The 17,225-nt window shown below is 35.8% G+C and overlaps 1 protein-coding gene across 4 annotated transcripts in view; it reads right to left on the reverse strand.

Moving 5' to 3' along the window:
- LOC119914752 (unconventional myosin-XVIIIb-like) overlaps positions 1–17,225 on the reverse strand; it is a 63,423-nt gene that overhangs the window by 31,393 nt on the left and 14,805 nt on the right. For all 4 annotated transcript variants that reach the window (XM_038734238.1, XM_038734237.1, XM_038734234.1 and 1 more), the window contains 11 exons: positions 13,204–13,316; positions 12,947–13,114; positions 12,478–12,688; positions 12,256–12,398; positions 11,885–11,985; positions 10,305–10,368; positions 9,590–9,734; positions 7,102–7,266; positions 6,057–6,147; positions 4,105–4,297; positions 1,609–1,689 (listed from right to left, as the gene is read on the reverse strand). In XM_038734238.1, the coding sequence (XP_038590166.1) occupies positions 1,609–1,689; positions 4,105–4,297; positions 6,057–6,147; positions 7,102–7,266; positions 9,590–9,734; positions 10,305–10,368; positions 11,885–11,985; positions 12,256–12,398; positions 12,478–12,688; positions 12,947–13,114; positions 13,204–13,316 (1,475 nt within the window). The remainder of the gene's footprint in view (positions 1–1,608; positions 1,690–4,104; positions 4,298–6,056; positions 6,148–7,101; positions 7,267–9,589; positions 9,735–10,304; positions 10,369–11,884; positions 11,986–12,255; positions 12,399–12,477; positions 12,689–12,946; positions 13,115–13,203; positions 13,317–17,225) is intronic.

Here is a 17,225-nt window from a genome sequence, read left to right on the forward strand (position 1 = left end):
TGGCTGTGACTTGTAAATATATAAATGTATAATGTGATTTGTAAATATGTAAATGTGTACTGACTGTGATTTGTAAATATGGAAATGTGTACTGGCTGTGATTTGTAAATATATAAATGTATAATGTGATTTGTAAATATGTAAATGTGTACTGGCTGTGATTTGTAAATATATAAATGTATAATGTGATTTGTAAATATGTAAATGTATAATGTGATTTGTAAATATGTAAATGTGTACTGGCTGTGATTTGTAAATATATAAATGTATAATGTGATTTGTAAATATGTAAATGTGTACTGACTGTGATTTGTAAATATGTAAATGTATACTGTGATTTGTAAATATGTAAATGTGTACTGACTGTGATTTGTAAATATGTAAATGTGTACTGGCTGTGACTTGTAAATATATAAATGTATAATGTGATTTGTAAATATGTAAATGTGTACTGACTGTGATTTGTAAATATGGAAATGTGTACTGGCTGTGATTTGTAAATATATAAATGTATAATGTGATTTGTAAATATGTAAATGTGTACTGGCTGTGATTTGTAAATATATAAATGTATAATGTGATTTGTAAATATGTAAATGTATAATGTGATTTGTAAATATGTAAATGTGTACTGGCTGTGATTTGTAAATATATAAATGTATAATGTGATTTGTAAATATGTAAATGTGTACTGACTGATTTGTAAATATGTAAATGTATAATGTGATTTGTAAATATGTAAATGTGTACTGACTGTGATTTGTAAATATGTAAATGTGTACTGGCTGTGATTTGTAAATATATAAATGTATACTGTGATTTGTGAATATGTAAATGTGTACTGACTGTGATTTGTAAATATGTAAATGTGTACTGGCTGTGATTTGTAAATATATAAATGTATAATGTGATTTGTAAATATGTAAATGTGTACTGACTGTGATTTGTAAATATGTAAATGTATACTGTGATTTGTAAATATGTAAATGTATACTGTGATTTGTAAATATGTAAATGTATACTAACTGTGATTTGTAAATATGTAAATGTGAACTCTTGTTTTGTGATTTGTAAATATGCACACACAACACATATTTTACGCAGGAAAAATCCCCACCCCTAGGTTAGGGAAGACTGTATGTAGCCCGAGAGGCAAATACCCAGGGCAACAAAAGTCCCCTGCTTCACCACTCACTGCTGCTGGTTAAGCTTATTGCTCCGACTGCACGATAACCATAGAAGATAACGCATAAGGTGAGTATATCAACATTTTTATAAACTCCTCTCTTCTCTTATCTGGCAGACAGTCAGTATTAAATCATTAAGTGAGATTTTATTTTGAAAAGTAAGGTGGTACATGTGGAAACTACATGTTTGCCTGGCATCATCTTTTCTTGCAGGCTTGGACAAACACGTAAAACCTTTTATTTTTTGGGATAATTAAAGGGGCGCTCCGTGAAGCTCTGAGTGATGCTCCTGATGAAGAATACACTCACCTTCATGTATTAAATGGCGGAGTTAGGATGGTGTGGCTGAACGTAATCCTCATTCCTAGGTGTTTGTGTCCTGTGTGCTTTACAGTAGGTGTGGTTAGTATGAGTTGTGTACCTGTGGAGGCGGCTGGTCGATAGCAGACACCACCTCAGCCGGGCTGTTCTCGGGACACTCCACCTCCACGGGGATCTTCTCCTGTAACACACAACGCATTACTCAACACACCATGCCATTCATTCATCTAAACAGTGTTGATGCACATAGTTGTTGCCTTGGTAAAATCTAAAGATTTAACAAATTAACGTCAGAGAAGGTTCACCTTTTTATTTACACTCAAACTATCTTCATATCAGAAAATAAATTGAAAATGGGGAATGTTTCTTCATCCGTAACTGTAGTATTAGGAAAATTACAGTAACAATTCCTAGTAGGGACCCAAAGGAGACATGTTTTCCACAAGTTTCTGGGGCACATCATGTTTGATTGATTGATTGATGGAATTTAATATTTGATGATTAAAAATAAACAATCATTCGGCACTGCAGTAATTACAATCATCAAGAATTAAATCACAAAACGGCCTAATGATTTATGTGCATTGTGGTCCACACAAAATAACATACATAGACAACACAGACCTACGTGTTTCTGATTCTCTTTAAAATATAAATTACTTTTCAAGGCCGGTCTGTTCTCTGAAGTGATCAGTTACAGACTTGAAGAAAGATTATTGTACAGCAGCAGAATAAAGAACCCATCAAACTGTTAAAACAAAAGTGTGAACAGTTTGATCCTATCTAGTTTTGTCTCCTGAGAGGCTCGGTGATTCTTACACCATCAGGAAAAGAAAAAGCTTTTTGAGTGTTACAGTTTGTCACAGGGGCAGTAGCTTAAACTACTACATTAAAGCACCTGTTTCTGTCCCTTGCATCATTCCAGGCACCTTAACCAGCGTGCTACCTTAACTGACTTTGGTTGTTGGTTAAAATTGGTATACATTTGTACCTAAAACTATAAGAAATTAGTTTAATGGTGGATCAATAGGTACAAAATCTTGTCTCAGTGGCACATGCTAACATTTGTTAATTAGCATAAAACACAAAGTACAGCTGAGGCTGATGGGAATTAATCTGAAGATGATGAAACTGCTTTGAGAGCGGGAGGTAAAGTCAGGATATCACTAAGGGTTTATTATTTCTGAATGTCTGTCTTATCAGATTTCACAGCAACCCATCCAATGGTTGTTGAGATATTTCAGTCTGGACCAAATTGGACAGATCATCAGGCCGAGAGTCGTGCTGCTAGTGAGGCTGTTAAAAATCAGACTACAAACTACTGTGAAACCATCTTATCAAGTTCACTTTGAATATTCTGTCTGGTGTGATGAGGAAAATTATTCCACTGTTCAGCAGCAGAACAAAGACGAGTTTAAAACTCTTGTTTTAATGATTATATCTTTAAAAACTCTTGTTTTAATGATTATATCTTTAAAAACCCTTGTTTTAAAAGTACGATGTTATCTGGTTTGTGCTAAGCACCAGAAACTTGGGGTGAAAAAAGTTTCCTCAGGGGCTGAGTCGTCCTTTTACTGTCAGAAAAGTACAAACTGTCTCTGGGGCAGCAGCCTACATTACAGTACACCAAACCATTACCTTTTTTTTCACTTGTGTTTCACTCAGTGTGAAACCTGTATTGATTCATATTAGCCACGTTGAATTGGTGTACGTTTTAACTTTAAACTGAAACGAATGGTGATCTGATTTATCATGTACCTGTTGTAATCAGTGTTATGGGTAATGCGTTACAAGAGTAATGCAGTTACAGTAATGTATTGCTTTTTGCTGTAACGCAGTAATATAATTTCAGTAATATTACACCCACAACACATTTTAAACTCAAAGGTGTTTAGCTTTTTTTAATAAATTCACCAACACTGCGAAAATTTTGGCACCAGAAAAAAAACTAAAAAGAGAAACTTTCCTGTTGCTGGGACTCGATGACTGACATTGTAGGCAGGGTGCAAAGTACGGGGGAGCTCAGCTCCTCTTAATGAGACGGTAGCCCCCCTGAAAACATGATCTGTGAATTTTTGGGGGGTCTCTAAAATATTGGCAATATGCTATTTTTGTCATACACTCCTATTTTTCATATCTTTATCATCATGCATTTCTATATGTGCTTTCTTTAAGGATTTCCTTTCATATTTAGAGAAGCTGCTGTCGGTGCATCCTGACCGATCCTGTCAGAGTGTTGGAAGATTTTAATAAAAATGAACAGGCTATTAATCAGCCTGTTCATTTTTATGACAAAGACCCACCCGATCCGCGGATATAACTGAGATCTACACTTCACTAGAACCTACCTACGCAGGAACATCTTACTATCTGAATGATGCATCCATTAAATAGCAGTGAAAGTTACTGAAAAGTAGTGTAAAGCATTACAATTCAGAGACAGCAATATTGTAATATAACTAATTACTCTCAAATGACAGTAACTAGTAATCTATAATGCACTGGTAATAATACACCTGCAGAGCTGACAAACATGAAGCAACAAGACAAAACAAAACAAATATTTTACCCATAAATCAGTTCGACTCCATGTTACCTGTGTGTATCTCTCCAGTGTGTGCGTAAAGGTGTGTGTGTGGTAGTGCTCCAGCAGCCTCTCCTGCAGGTAGTTGTGACAGAGCTCGGACCAGCCGGCTGCTCGCTCCTCTGCAGAGTGTCTGGGGTTCCTCAGGCCCGGCGTGTCCACCACCATCATGGAGGCCAACGTCAGCTGCTGACCGCTCAGAGACCTGCACACAAAACACACACAGCACACATGCCAGAGGTTATACAGGAATGTTTATCTGAGGTGAGTATAGACTATAGAGGGGACGCACTGACCTTACTTTCTCACATACTGTATATAAGTACAAGTAATCCACCAGCAACTCAGAGGTAAATAATGTACTTTTAACTCCACCCTACATTTATCTGACAGTTTCAGTTACTAGTTACTTTACAAATTCAGATGTCTGCACAGAAAATATTTAAACAACTACAGCTGGAATGATTAGTCCATTAGTCCATTGACAGAAAATAATTGGCAACTATTTTGTCATTTTAATGTAAAAACATTTGACGGTTTCAGCTCCTCACATGCGAATATTGACTGCTTTCCCTCTGAATGACTTGAATAAATGTAATGTTTGTTAATAATGTTGAGGTTTGGACTGTTGGTTGGAGACAACAAGCATTGTGAAGGTGTCACTTTGGGCTCTGGGTAACTGTGACGGTAGAATCTTTACAAACCAATCAATCGATTAATAGAGAAAATAATCATCTGATTAATCCAGAATGAAAATAATCCTTAGCTGCAGTCCGATACTAAACAATTTAACGACTACAGCAGCAACATCCTGATGATGAGGAATAATAATTTGATGAGAAAATATATAATAGTACAACAGGCAGAGGGGACATTTTACTGCACAGAGTACTTTTACGTTAAATACTTCAAGTATATTTCCTGATTATACGTACATACTTTTACTTAGGAAGGCTTTTCAGTGCAGTACTTTTATTTAAGTGAAGGATCTGAATAATTCCTCCACCTCTGCTGACTGGCTAAAGAAAACAACAGGTGGCTGCTGTGAGTCGGTACAGTCGGATACTGGAAGGAAAACAAATGAATGTTTTCAAGAAGTCCATCAAAATCACCTCAGATCCGCACCAGAGTGTGAGTAGTCTGTGTGGACGGGAAAGTGTGGCCTAAAATAGAGGTTGCTTACCATATACGTAGCATGAGACCAAGAAAATAACATTTCACTAAACACAGCCTTAAGGCACGAAAACATCAGGCATGTACGACCATGTAAATATGTTTGCTCAGTACTTTCAGCTGCAGGATCGAGATAAAGGAATAGTCTGACATTTTGGGAAACACAGTTTTTCGCTGAGAGTTTGAATCCAGCAGCTGGTTAGCTTAGCTTAGCATTAAGAGTGAAAACGGGGGAACAACTAGCCTGGTAAAAAACACAAAATATACACCTTTCAGGACCTCTAAAGCTCACACGTTGTGTCAAGATTATTTCATTTCTATTTTCTTTAATGTCAAACGATTCCTTTAAACTACACTTTCAGGTAACTACAGACCTTTACAGGCTGAGAGTCTGTCCCTATAAGCCCGGGTACATTTTGGTCTTCTATCATGAAAATGGTCTCTACAGTAAAAAAAATATGAAAACAGCACGTTTTAGCTCTGTGATCAATCATTTTAAATATTCAGCTGAATGGAAATAGTATCAGTGAACAAAGAGACAAAGCCATTGCTGTTTTTTACGCTGATATTTATACACTTCTTTATATGCCAACTTTCTTTCTTTATATTCTTTTTGCCTTTTGTGCTATGTGTGCAACTGTGACACAGAATTTCCCCTCGAGGTACAATAAAGTATTTCTGATTTCAGATTTCTGAAAGCCATGTGTCTCACTGTTTTCTAGGTGTTGACAGTTTTGTATTTTGCAGACTGGACGTCTTTTGTGTGGACAGAGTCTGATCTGCATCCATACCTGTTGATAAGTGAGACTATGGCAGAGAAGAGTTCCTCATAGAGTCCAGCAGCCATTCCTTCAACACACTGAGCAGCTGTCAACCTGGGACCTGCAGAGACCAGAACCACAGGAATGAATGACGACGTGGTTTAAGATGGTTTTCTCGATCTGTGTTCCTTTTAGTGAATATTCAGGCGTGGGATGTAGGGTTGTTGTTGGATTAGTCAATCTGTCAGTCCAACACGCAGATGAATCCTAATGACTTTGTGATCCTCTGGCTTTTTATCTACAGTGCTATCATGATAGCATGTTAGCATTCAGTTGGTTTCAGTACTAATTCTACTGCTAAAAACCTACACGGTGCGACCCGGACTCCTCTCCTGTGCTGTAGTTTTATAAGATGTTTTTAATGTTTCTTTAAAACCACACGTTTTTTTTTACTATGTAGGATTTTATAGTCTGTGGCACTGCAAACAAATTTCCCCACAGAGACATTAAAAGTATCTTATTAAATCTTACTGGGTGGGTATTTTTATGATTAACTCACTTTAGGCCAGTTAATTAAATGAATAAATTCTTAAATATTATTTGTAATTCTAAATGTTATTACTGGAACATTGAGATGGCTTAAAAACAGCAAGCAGACCTTTATGTTGGAAAATAAAATAGTTCCACGTTGTAAAATAGAAAGATCAGAGATTTTCTTTCTCGTGTCTGAAGGACTTTAACTCATGACCTCAGTATTTCTAGGATCTGGCTACAGCCCTATTTGAGCCCCACGCATGGTGACCATCCAAGAATAGCAAAGTTGTCTCTCTTTGTTTTGGGGTGTATAAGGCACATTACTGCCTCACAGGGCCACTAGCATGGCTGTGGATTTACATCTTGTTACTCCTCAGTCTGGTTTATTTGACTTCAGTAGCAGCCTCCAGGTTCACCTCTGCTCTCTGAAGGACTCCCTTCAACATGGGACTACCCTGATTATTACTGATTATTACTGCCATCCACTAGCAATGCCATTGCAGTGAGTGAGTGTATCTCTGTGTATACAAAAATGTCTCACCCTCATCTGACTCAGTATTTCTCTCTCTGCTACCTCCGGTGGCTTTCTGCAGCAGCTGTCGGAGGTGATGTTTGAAGACAGCAGTGTGCAGATCCTCTCCCTCACAGCCGAGTACACTGCTGGCCACCTGAGCACTGTCGAAGTTCACAAACTGCCTCCTGCCCACTGACACACAGAGGTGACATGATTATAACAAAGTTTATTTAGAGACAGAGATGGAAGAAGTATTCTGATCTTTTTTTTTTCCTTCAGCCTGCTCCTTATTTCTCTCATAAATACAGAAACGGGAGGGGGGAGGTCACTAAACTAGAAATAAAATATGTAAAAAGTATTGGTATCGGTAATACCAGCCTGGGTATTACTTGGTATTGGATCAGATAGGAATTAAGTGGTATCGTACATCACTAGTTTGTGACCGTGAGGTTCTGGTTCAATCCCCGAACCAGCAGGATAAAATCTGGGTGTGGAAAGTAAACCAAGCAGTGCTTGCCCTCCCTCATTTACCACCACTGAGGTGCCCTTGAGCAAGGCCCATAATCCCATGTATGTATGTTGTATTTATGTACAGTGAGGGAAAAAACTATTTGATCCCCTGCTGATTTTGTACGTTGGCTCACTGACAAAGAAATGATCAGTCTATATGGCAGGTTTATTTGAACAGTGAGAGACAGAATAACAACAAAAAAAGTATGTAAAAAATGTTATAAATTGATCTGCATTTTAGTGAGTGAAATAAGTATTTGACCCCCTCTCAGTCAGCCAGGTGTCTTTTATACAGGTAACGAGCTGAGATTAGGAGCACACTCTTAAAGGGAGTGCTCCTAATCATGTTTGTTACCTCTATAAAAGACACCTGTCCACAGAAGTAATCAATCAGATTCCAAACTCTCCACCATGGCCAAGACCCAAGAGCTGTCCAAGGATGGCAGGGACAAGATTGTCGACCTACGCAAGGCTGGAATGGGCAACAAGACCATCATGAGAACAGTGAGGAATCAGTCCAGAACTACACGGGAGGATCTTGTCAATGATCTCAAGGCAGCTGGGACCATAGTCACCAAGAAAACAATCTGTAACACACTACGCCGTGAAGGACTGACATCCTGCAGCGCCCCAAGGTCCGCCTGCTCAAGAAAGCACATGTACAGGCCCATCTGACGTTTGCCGATGAACATCTGAATGATTCAGAGGAGAACTGGGTGAAAGTGTTGCGGTCAGATGAGACCAAAATCGAGCTCTTTGGCATCAACTCAACTCGCCGTGTTTGGAGAAGGAGGAACGCTGCCTGTGACCCCAAGAACACCATCTCCACCGTCAAACATGGAGGTGGAAACATGATGCTTTGGGGGTGTTTTTCTGCTAAGGGGACAGGACAACTTCACCGCATCAAAGGGACGATGGACGGAGCCATGTACCCTCAAATCTTGGGGGAGAACCTCCTTCCCTCAGCCAGGGCATTGAAAATGGGTCGTAGATGGGTAATCCAGCAGGACAATGACCCAAAACACGGCCAAGGCAACAAAGGAGTGGCTCAAAAAGAAGCACATTAAGGTCCCGGAGTGGCCGAGCCTCGAAACCTGAATGATTTGCAGAAGATCTGCAAAGAGGAGTGGGACAATATCCCTCCTGAGATGTGTTCAAACCTGGTGGCCAACTACAAGAAACATCTGACCTCTGTGATTGCCAACAGTGGTTTTGCCACCAAGTACTAAGTCATGTTTTGCAGAGAGGTCAAATACTTATTTCACTCATTAAAATGCAAATCAATTTATAACATTTTTTTACAGACTTTTTGTTGTTATTCTGTCTCTCACTGTTCAAATAAACCTGCCATTAAAATTATAGACTGATCATTTCTTCGTCAGTGAGCAAACGGACAAAATCAGCAGGGGATCAAATAGTTTTTTCCCTCACTGTATGGCTGCTACCTCGGCCAGGTCTCTTTTGTAAAAGAGATTTTTGATCTCAATGGGACTTCCTGGTAAAATTGCTAGTTAGTGGCCAGCAGACCAGGCTGCGGTTGTACCGGGCAGCTTCCAGGTGTAACAGTGTAAATGTGATCAGGGCCTTCCTGCAAAACAGAGGCTTCCTCTTAGTGAAGCTCCTCTGAATAAATAAAGGTTATAAAAAACTATATAACTTTATAACGTAGTTCAGTTAACTGTGTATAAAGTAGTAACGTAAACTAGCTCCACCTCGACCACCTCCACCTGCTCAAATGCTGCTCTAACATTGATGCATCAGTAATGAGATTAATGTCAGAGAGAATCAGATATCATTCACAGGAGACATTTTACTGCATTTAAATGGTACTTTTATAACCAATAGTTTATGTACATGAATAGTAGGATTTTGAATGCAGGATTTTCACTTGGAGTGTTTTTATGGTGTGGTATCAGTACTTTTAAAGTAAATGATCTGAATACTTCTTCCACCACTGGTGTCTAGAGGGTTTAGAGTGATGATGATGATGATGAATCAGCGTTACCTTTACAGGCTCCGGCAGCTCCCAGATGGTAAATACCAGCCAGAACATGCCATATAGCCTTCTGCTCGCTGGCTGAGAACCCGAGTGTTTCCATGGCAGTCAGCAGCTTGGTGAAGGCAACGGACGCCCGCTGTTTTTCCTCAACCTACCAACAGACAGGGAGGGAGGAGAGATGGTCTGTCTCTGAAATCAGCCACTTAATAAGGTGGAAGAACCGCTGAGTCACATCTCATCTCCCATCACAGCCTGAGTCTCTTCAAGATGGGTCTCTTCACTGCATGATTTTGCCTCTTCAAAAGACCATTTTTCTATTTTTATTCCCCCAGCTCTTTCCCTTTACATGAACAGAGCAACATCGTAAAAACAAAAATGTTCTTAACCTCTCATTCGTTGCAGTTGAGGCTCGTCTAGAAATATTTTTTTAATGTTGCATTCACTGCAAGTCGCTGTGTAGGAACACTGTATTTTCTCATCAGCAGAGGTGGGATTATGTCATTGTGTTCTCAAGTTTTAATCTTTGGGTCTCAAGAATAGAAGAATGAAGGTACCAAACTACATCATTACAGAATACTAGTTTACAGAAATATGGAAATGGAAAAGACAAAGTGTGGTCAAAACACACACATACATTAAAATAAAAATTTAGGCCCCAAATGCATTTCTCATTTCAAGTGTTTAGTCTGTGCTGTCCACTCTTCTGCTGCACTTACGATACCTTGATTGGATGAACGATACCAAAGGAGTTGGACTCAGAAAGCTGGTGCAGCTGCAGTTCTGTCCTAATGAAGAATCAGGAATGGGAGAATATTCAGAACATGTCAGAACTAAAGTACACGTTGGCCATAATGTATGACTTAATATAGCAGAGGTGGAACAAGTATTCATATAATTTACTTAAAAAGGTAAAAGTACAAATACTACAATGCATAAATACTTAATTATAGGTTATGGATTAAAACTCTTACTAAATTAAGAAGTATTAGCAGCAAAATGTATCAGCAGTAAAAGTACTCATTCAGCAGTAAAATGTCTCCTGTGACTGATATATAATTTAATGACATTATTAGATTATTTATACTGATGTATTAATGTTATACATTAACGACTTTATGCAGTTAGCTAGTTTAACTAATTTATAGATAGCTAGTTTTAACTTAATATACGGTTAGCTAGTTTAATTTATAGATAGCTAGTTTTAACTTAATATACGGTTAGCTAGTTTAATTTATAGATAGCTAGTTTTAACTTAATATACGGTTAGCTAGTTTAATTTATAGATAGCTAGTTTTAACTTAATACACAGTTAGCTAGTTTAACTAATTTATAGACAGCTAGTTTTAACTTAATATACAGTTAGCTAGTTTAACTAATTTATAGATAGCTAGTTTTAACTTAATATACAGTTAGCTAGTTTTAACTACTTTATATTAAATATGTATAATATATCAATTTGCACTTACTGGTAAAATAAAATAAAGGTAAAATAAAAATATACAGTTAGCTAGTTTTTACTTAATATAGTTAGCTAGTTACATTATGTTAAATATGTTGTATTTATGTATGGCTGCTACCTCGGCCAGGTCTCTCTTGTAAAAGAGATTTTTGATCTCAATGGGACTTCCTGGTAAAATTGCTAGTTTTACTACTTTATATACAGTTAGCTAGTTTTTTTTACTTTCTAGAGTTAGTTAATTTTAGTACTTTCTATATACAGTAAGATAGCTTAAAACACTATCTATATACAGTTAGCTAGTTTTGATACTTTATGTATAGTTAGTACGACTACTTATAAAGGTAGTTAAACTAGTCTAGTCCAGTGTTTCCCAACATAGGGGTCGGGCCCCTCCAAAGGGTAACCAGATAAATCTGAGGGGTTGTTGGATGATCAGTGGGAAAACGTTTGTGAAACACAAAACGGTTTTCAGTTTCAGGACTTTTCTCTGAACTTTGTATTTTGTGAATTATTAGATAAATTTGCTTGAGCCGTACACAATTATTTGTGTCTCTTTGGTGAAACTTAACAACTCAGAGACATCTGCAACATGACTTGGTGACACACCTTATGAGAGATCACAAACCAAATGGTTGGGAGTCACTGATTTAATCTTTAACAATTTAATTTATCAGGTTTTCATATTTTTTGTAATATCTTAATCTGTAAAATAACTTGTAACTATATTTATCAAGTACATGGAACAGAGTACAATATTTCCATCTCACATTTATTAATAGGCTTAAATGGAAATATCTTACTGCTTGAATAAACCTTAGTTGCTCTCCAAAACTGGAGATTACCTCATCTCTGTGCTGAGTCCTCCGAGCATCTGAGAGAAAACCAGGAAGTTACTCTCTCCTTGAGTTTTCTGACACACCTTCCATTTGTCCAACATCATCGTCTGATGGAGAGAGCGTGGAGGGGAGACAGTGGAAAGGAACAGAAGATGACACGAGTAACTTTTGTATGTGTTTTTATTTCCCGGTGGGGATGAATGAATAAATGAATGCACACTAACCGATGGGGACAAAAGTTGAAGTCCCCAAGGGTTGAGACTGCTTTTTGATGGATAAGACTAAGATTTAGAGTTCAGGTTACAATTAGATTAAGGTAAGCGGTGGGGTAAGGGTTATGGTAAAGGAACAAATGTGTTTGTGTGTGTGTTGCATGCCTGTAGGTGTCCAGCAGCAGCCTGTCCAGCGTGGTTAAAGTCCAGGGAGAAGACCATGGCAAACCGAGATGAAGCGTCGCTGTGCTGAGAGCTCACACAGCCAAAAGACCTCAGGACGGTGAACATCGCCTGTACACGCTCCACTAGAGTCAGAAAGAAAAGAAAAGGTGAATTAAAAGTCTGCAATGTGGTGTACATAATCCTTCCCGCTGCTGTACTCACTGCTGATCTTCTCTCCGGTTGTACCAGCTTGTTTGAGGAGAGCGTGTGTGAAGGCCTGGCATGCGGTGGTCTTGCCGGTCCCGCTGCGACCAACTGCGCACACGCTGTGGTCTCTTCTGGTGCCGACCATGGACACGTACACCCGTTTCACCAGAGCGGAAAGCGCAGGAGGAGCATCCCACACTGACTCCCCTCGCCGAGACTTTGGAGTCTGACGGAGAAGAGGAAGAGAGAAAGAATGAAAATGGTTTCTAGTCTTACAAGTTAATGATGAACTATTCATTAATTCCCAAATACAGTTAACCAAAAACAGACTGTGTTGGTAGATATTAATAAATCAACTTTAGTTTGATAATTATTTAACGTCCATAACTTACAGGAATGAACTCTTTCTGTGTTTCTATCTGTCCGAGTATAATATATTAATATTTAAATGTGAGCTATTAATCCAGCATGTATTTGACTTCACCTTGCTGTGGGCCTGTAACGGAGGCCAGAAGTTGACCAAGTTGGGTCCTGCTTGCGTGAGCGGCATGTTGGCTTTAGCTCGGCTGCTCAGAGTGTGCAGAACTCCACATTCATTCACACTCTGCAGGTCGCTCAGATCCTCGCACAGGTCCAGCTCTGATGGGTTACACTGTGGGGGGGAAGAAGTGAGACACCGTCAGTCCACTGAGGTCTTCACGACAGACAGAAAGAAGTTCAAAAGGAAAGGAACTGAGGTACCTTCTCAATCTCGTGCTCTGTAACATCATGCAGCGACCCATCTGTCTGCAGTCGGACCCTCACTCGGCCGTCTGGGAGTTCAGGTGTGCCTTCATCTGGCTTCAGCTGAGTGGCTGAAACGAGTACATATCATCTGATCAGAGAATAATTAACAAACTCCCCTTGATAGCACACCTACAGGCACACGTTGTTAATAACCCTGGGTGGTTTAAATGAGTCACTCAGAGCCAAATCAGGACCGAACTTTAAGGCAGTGTTGGAAGAAGTATTTCAATCCTTTACTTAAAAAAGTGCCAATAACACAATGTAAAAATACTCTATTACAAGTAAAAGTAATGCATTCATAATCCTACTTAAAAGTATTAGCTGTAAATATCAGCAGTAAAAGTACTGGTTGTGCGGTAAAATGTCTCCTGGGACTGATATCGGATTCTATCTGACATTATTAGATTGTTAATACAAGCTCATTATACTACTTTATATACAGTTAGCTAGTTTTAACTACTTTATAGACAGTTAGCTAGTTTAAACTACTTTATATACAGTTAACTAGTTTAACTACTTTATATACAGTTAGCTAGTTTTACCACTTTAGCTTTAACTACTTTATATGCAGTTAGCTAGTTTAAACTACTTTATATACAGTTAACTAGTTTAACTACTTTATATACAGTTAGCTAGTTTTACCACTTTAGCTTTAACTACTTTATATGCAGTTAGCTAGTTTTAACTACTTTATATACAGTTAGCTTTAACTACTTTATATGCAGTTAGCTAGTTTAAACTACTTTATATACAGTTAGCTAGTTTTAACTACTTTATAGACAGTTAGCTAGTTTAAACTACTTTATATACAGTTAACTAGTTTAACTACTTTATATACAGTTAGCTAGTTTTACCACTTTAGCTTTAACTACTTTATATGCAGTTAGCTAGTTTAAACTACTTTATATACAGTTAACTAGTTTAACTACTTTATATACAGTTAGCTAGTTTTACCACTTTAGCTTTAACTACTTTATATGCAGTTAGCTAGTTTTAACTACTTTATATACAGTTAGCTTTAACTACTTTATATGCAGTTAGCTAGTTTAAACTACTTTATATACAGTTAACTAGTTTAACTACTTTATATACAGTTAGCTAGTTTTACCACTTTAGCTTTAACTACTTTATATGCAGTTAGCTAGTTTAAACTACTTTATATACAGTTAACTAGTTTAACTACTTTATATACAGTTAGCTAGTTTTAACTACTTTATAGACAGTTAGCTAGTTTTAACTACTTTATAGACAGTTAGCTAGTTTAACTACTTTATATACAGTTAACTAGTTTAACTACTTTATATACAGTTAGCTAGTTTTACCACTTTAGCTTTAACTACTTTATATGCAGTTAGCTACTTTTAACTACTTTATATACAGTTAACTAGTTTAACTACTTTATATGCAGTTAGCTAGTTTTAACTACTTTATAGACAGTTAACTAGTTTAACTACTTTATATGCAGTTAGCTAGTTTTAACTACTTTATAGACAGTTAACTAGTTTTACTACTTTATATGCAGTTAGCGAGTTTTAACTATTTTATAAACAGTTAACTAGTTTTACCACTTTATATACAGTTAACTAGTTTTAACTACTTCATATGCAGTTAGCTAGTTTTACCTACTTTATATGCAGTTAGCTAGTTTTACCTACTTTATATGCAGTTAGCTACTTTTACCTACTTTATATGCAGTTAGCTACTTTTAACTACTTTATATGCAGTTAGCTAGTTTTACCTACTTTATATGCAGTTAGCTAGTTTTACCTACTTTATATGCAGTTAGCTAGTTTTACCTACTTTATATGTAGTTAGCTAGTTTTAACTATTTTATAAACAGTTAGCTACTTTTAACTACTTTATATAAAGTTAGCTAGTTTAAACTACTTTATATACAGTTAACTAGTTTAAACTACTTTATATACAGTTAACTAGTTTGAACTACTTTATATGCAGTAAGCTAGTTTAAACTACTTTATATACAGTTAACTATTTTTAACTGCTTTATAAACAGATAGTTTTACTATTTTATAGACAATTAGCTAGTTTTATACTTTATATACAGTCAGCTAGTTTTAACTACTTTATATACAGTTAACTATTTTTTACTGCTTTATAAACAGATAGTTTTATACTTTATATACAGTCAGCTAGTTTTAACTACTTTATATACAGTTAGCTAGTTTTAACTACTTTATATACAGTTAACTAGTTTAACTACTTTATATACAGAGTTAGCTAGTTTTACCACTTTAGCTTTAACTACTTTATATGCAGTTAGCTAGTTTTAACTACTTTATATACAGTTAGCTTTAACTACTTTATATGCAGTTAGCTAGTTTTAACTACTTTATATGCAGTTAGCTACTTTTAACTACTTAATATGCAGTTAGCTAGTTTTAACTACTTTATATACAGTTAGCTACTTTTAACTACTTTATACACAGTAAGCTACTTTTAACTACTTTATATACAGTTAGCTAGTTTTAACTACTTTATATACAGTTAGCTAGTTTTACTACTTTATATACAGTTAACTAGTTTTACTACTTTATATAAAGTTAGCTAGTTTTACTACTTTATATACAGTTAGCTAGTTTTAACTACTTTATATGCAGTAAGCTAGTTTAAACTACTTTATATACAGTTAACTAGTTTAAACTACTTTATATACAGTTAACTAGTTTAAACTACTTTATATACAGTTAACTAGTTTAAACTACTTTATATACAGTTAACTAGTTTAACTACTTTATATACAGAGTTAGCTAGTTTTACCACTTTAGCTTTAACTACTTTATATGCAGTTAGCTAGTTTTAACTACTTTATATACAGTTAGCTTTAACTACTTTATATGCAGTTAGCTAGTTTTAACTACTTTATATACAGTTAGCTTTAACTACTTTATATGCAGTTAGCTAGTTTTAACTACTTTATATACAGTTAACTAGTTGAACTACTTTATATGCAGTTAGCTAGTTTTAACTACTTTATAGACAGTTAACTAGTTTTACTACTTTATATACAGTTAACTAGTTAACTACTTTATATACAGTTAGCTACTTTTAACTATTTTATAAACAGTTAGCTACTTTTAACTACTTTATATACAGTTAGCTACTTTTAACTACTTTATATACAGTTAGCTAGTTTTACTACTTTATATAAAGTTAGCTAGTTTTACTACTTTATATACAGTTAGCTAGTTTTAACTACTTTATAGACAGTTAACTAGTTTTACTACTTTATATACAGTTAACTAGTTAACTACTTTATATACAGTTAGCTAGTTTTAACTATTTTATAAACAGTTAGCTACTTTTAACTACTTTATATACAGTTAGCTACTTTTAACTACTTTATATACAGTTAGCTAGTTTTACTACTTTATATACAGTTAGCTACTTTTAACTACTTTATATACAGTTAGCTAGTTTTACTACTTTATATACAGTTAGCTAGTTTTACTACTTTATATACAGTTAGCTAGTTTTAACTACTTTATAGACAGTTAACTAGTTTTACTACTTTATATACAGTTAACTAGTTAACTACTTTATATACAGTTAACTAGTTTAACTACTTTATATGCAGTTAGCTAGTTTTAACTACTTTATAGACAGTTAACTAGTTTTACTACTTTATATACAGTTAACTAGTTAACTACTTTATATACAGTTAGCTAGTTTTAACTATTTTATAAACAGTTAGCTACTTTTAACTACTTTATATACAGTTAGCTACTTTTAACTACTTTATATACAGTTAGCTAGTTTTACTACTTTATATACAGTTAGCTACTTTTAACTACTTTATATACAGTTAGCTAGTTTTACTACTTTATATACAGTTAGCTAGTTTTACTACTTTATATACAGTTAGCTAGTTTTAACTACTTTATATACAGTTAACTTGTTTTACTACTTTATATAAAGTTAGCTAGTTTTACTACTTTATATACAGTTAACTAGTTTTA

The sequence above is a fragment of the Micropterus salmoides genome, unplaced genomic scaffold (genome assembly GCF_014851395.1).
Source record: "Micropterus salmoides isolate LMB-PRFRI ecotype aquatic unplaced genomic scaffold, ASM1485139v1 Ms_hic_scaffold_20, whole genome shotgun sequence".
NCBI lineage: Eukaryota > Metazoa > Chordata > Actinopteri > Centrarchiformes > Centrarchidae > Micropterus > Micropterus salmoides.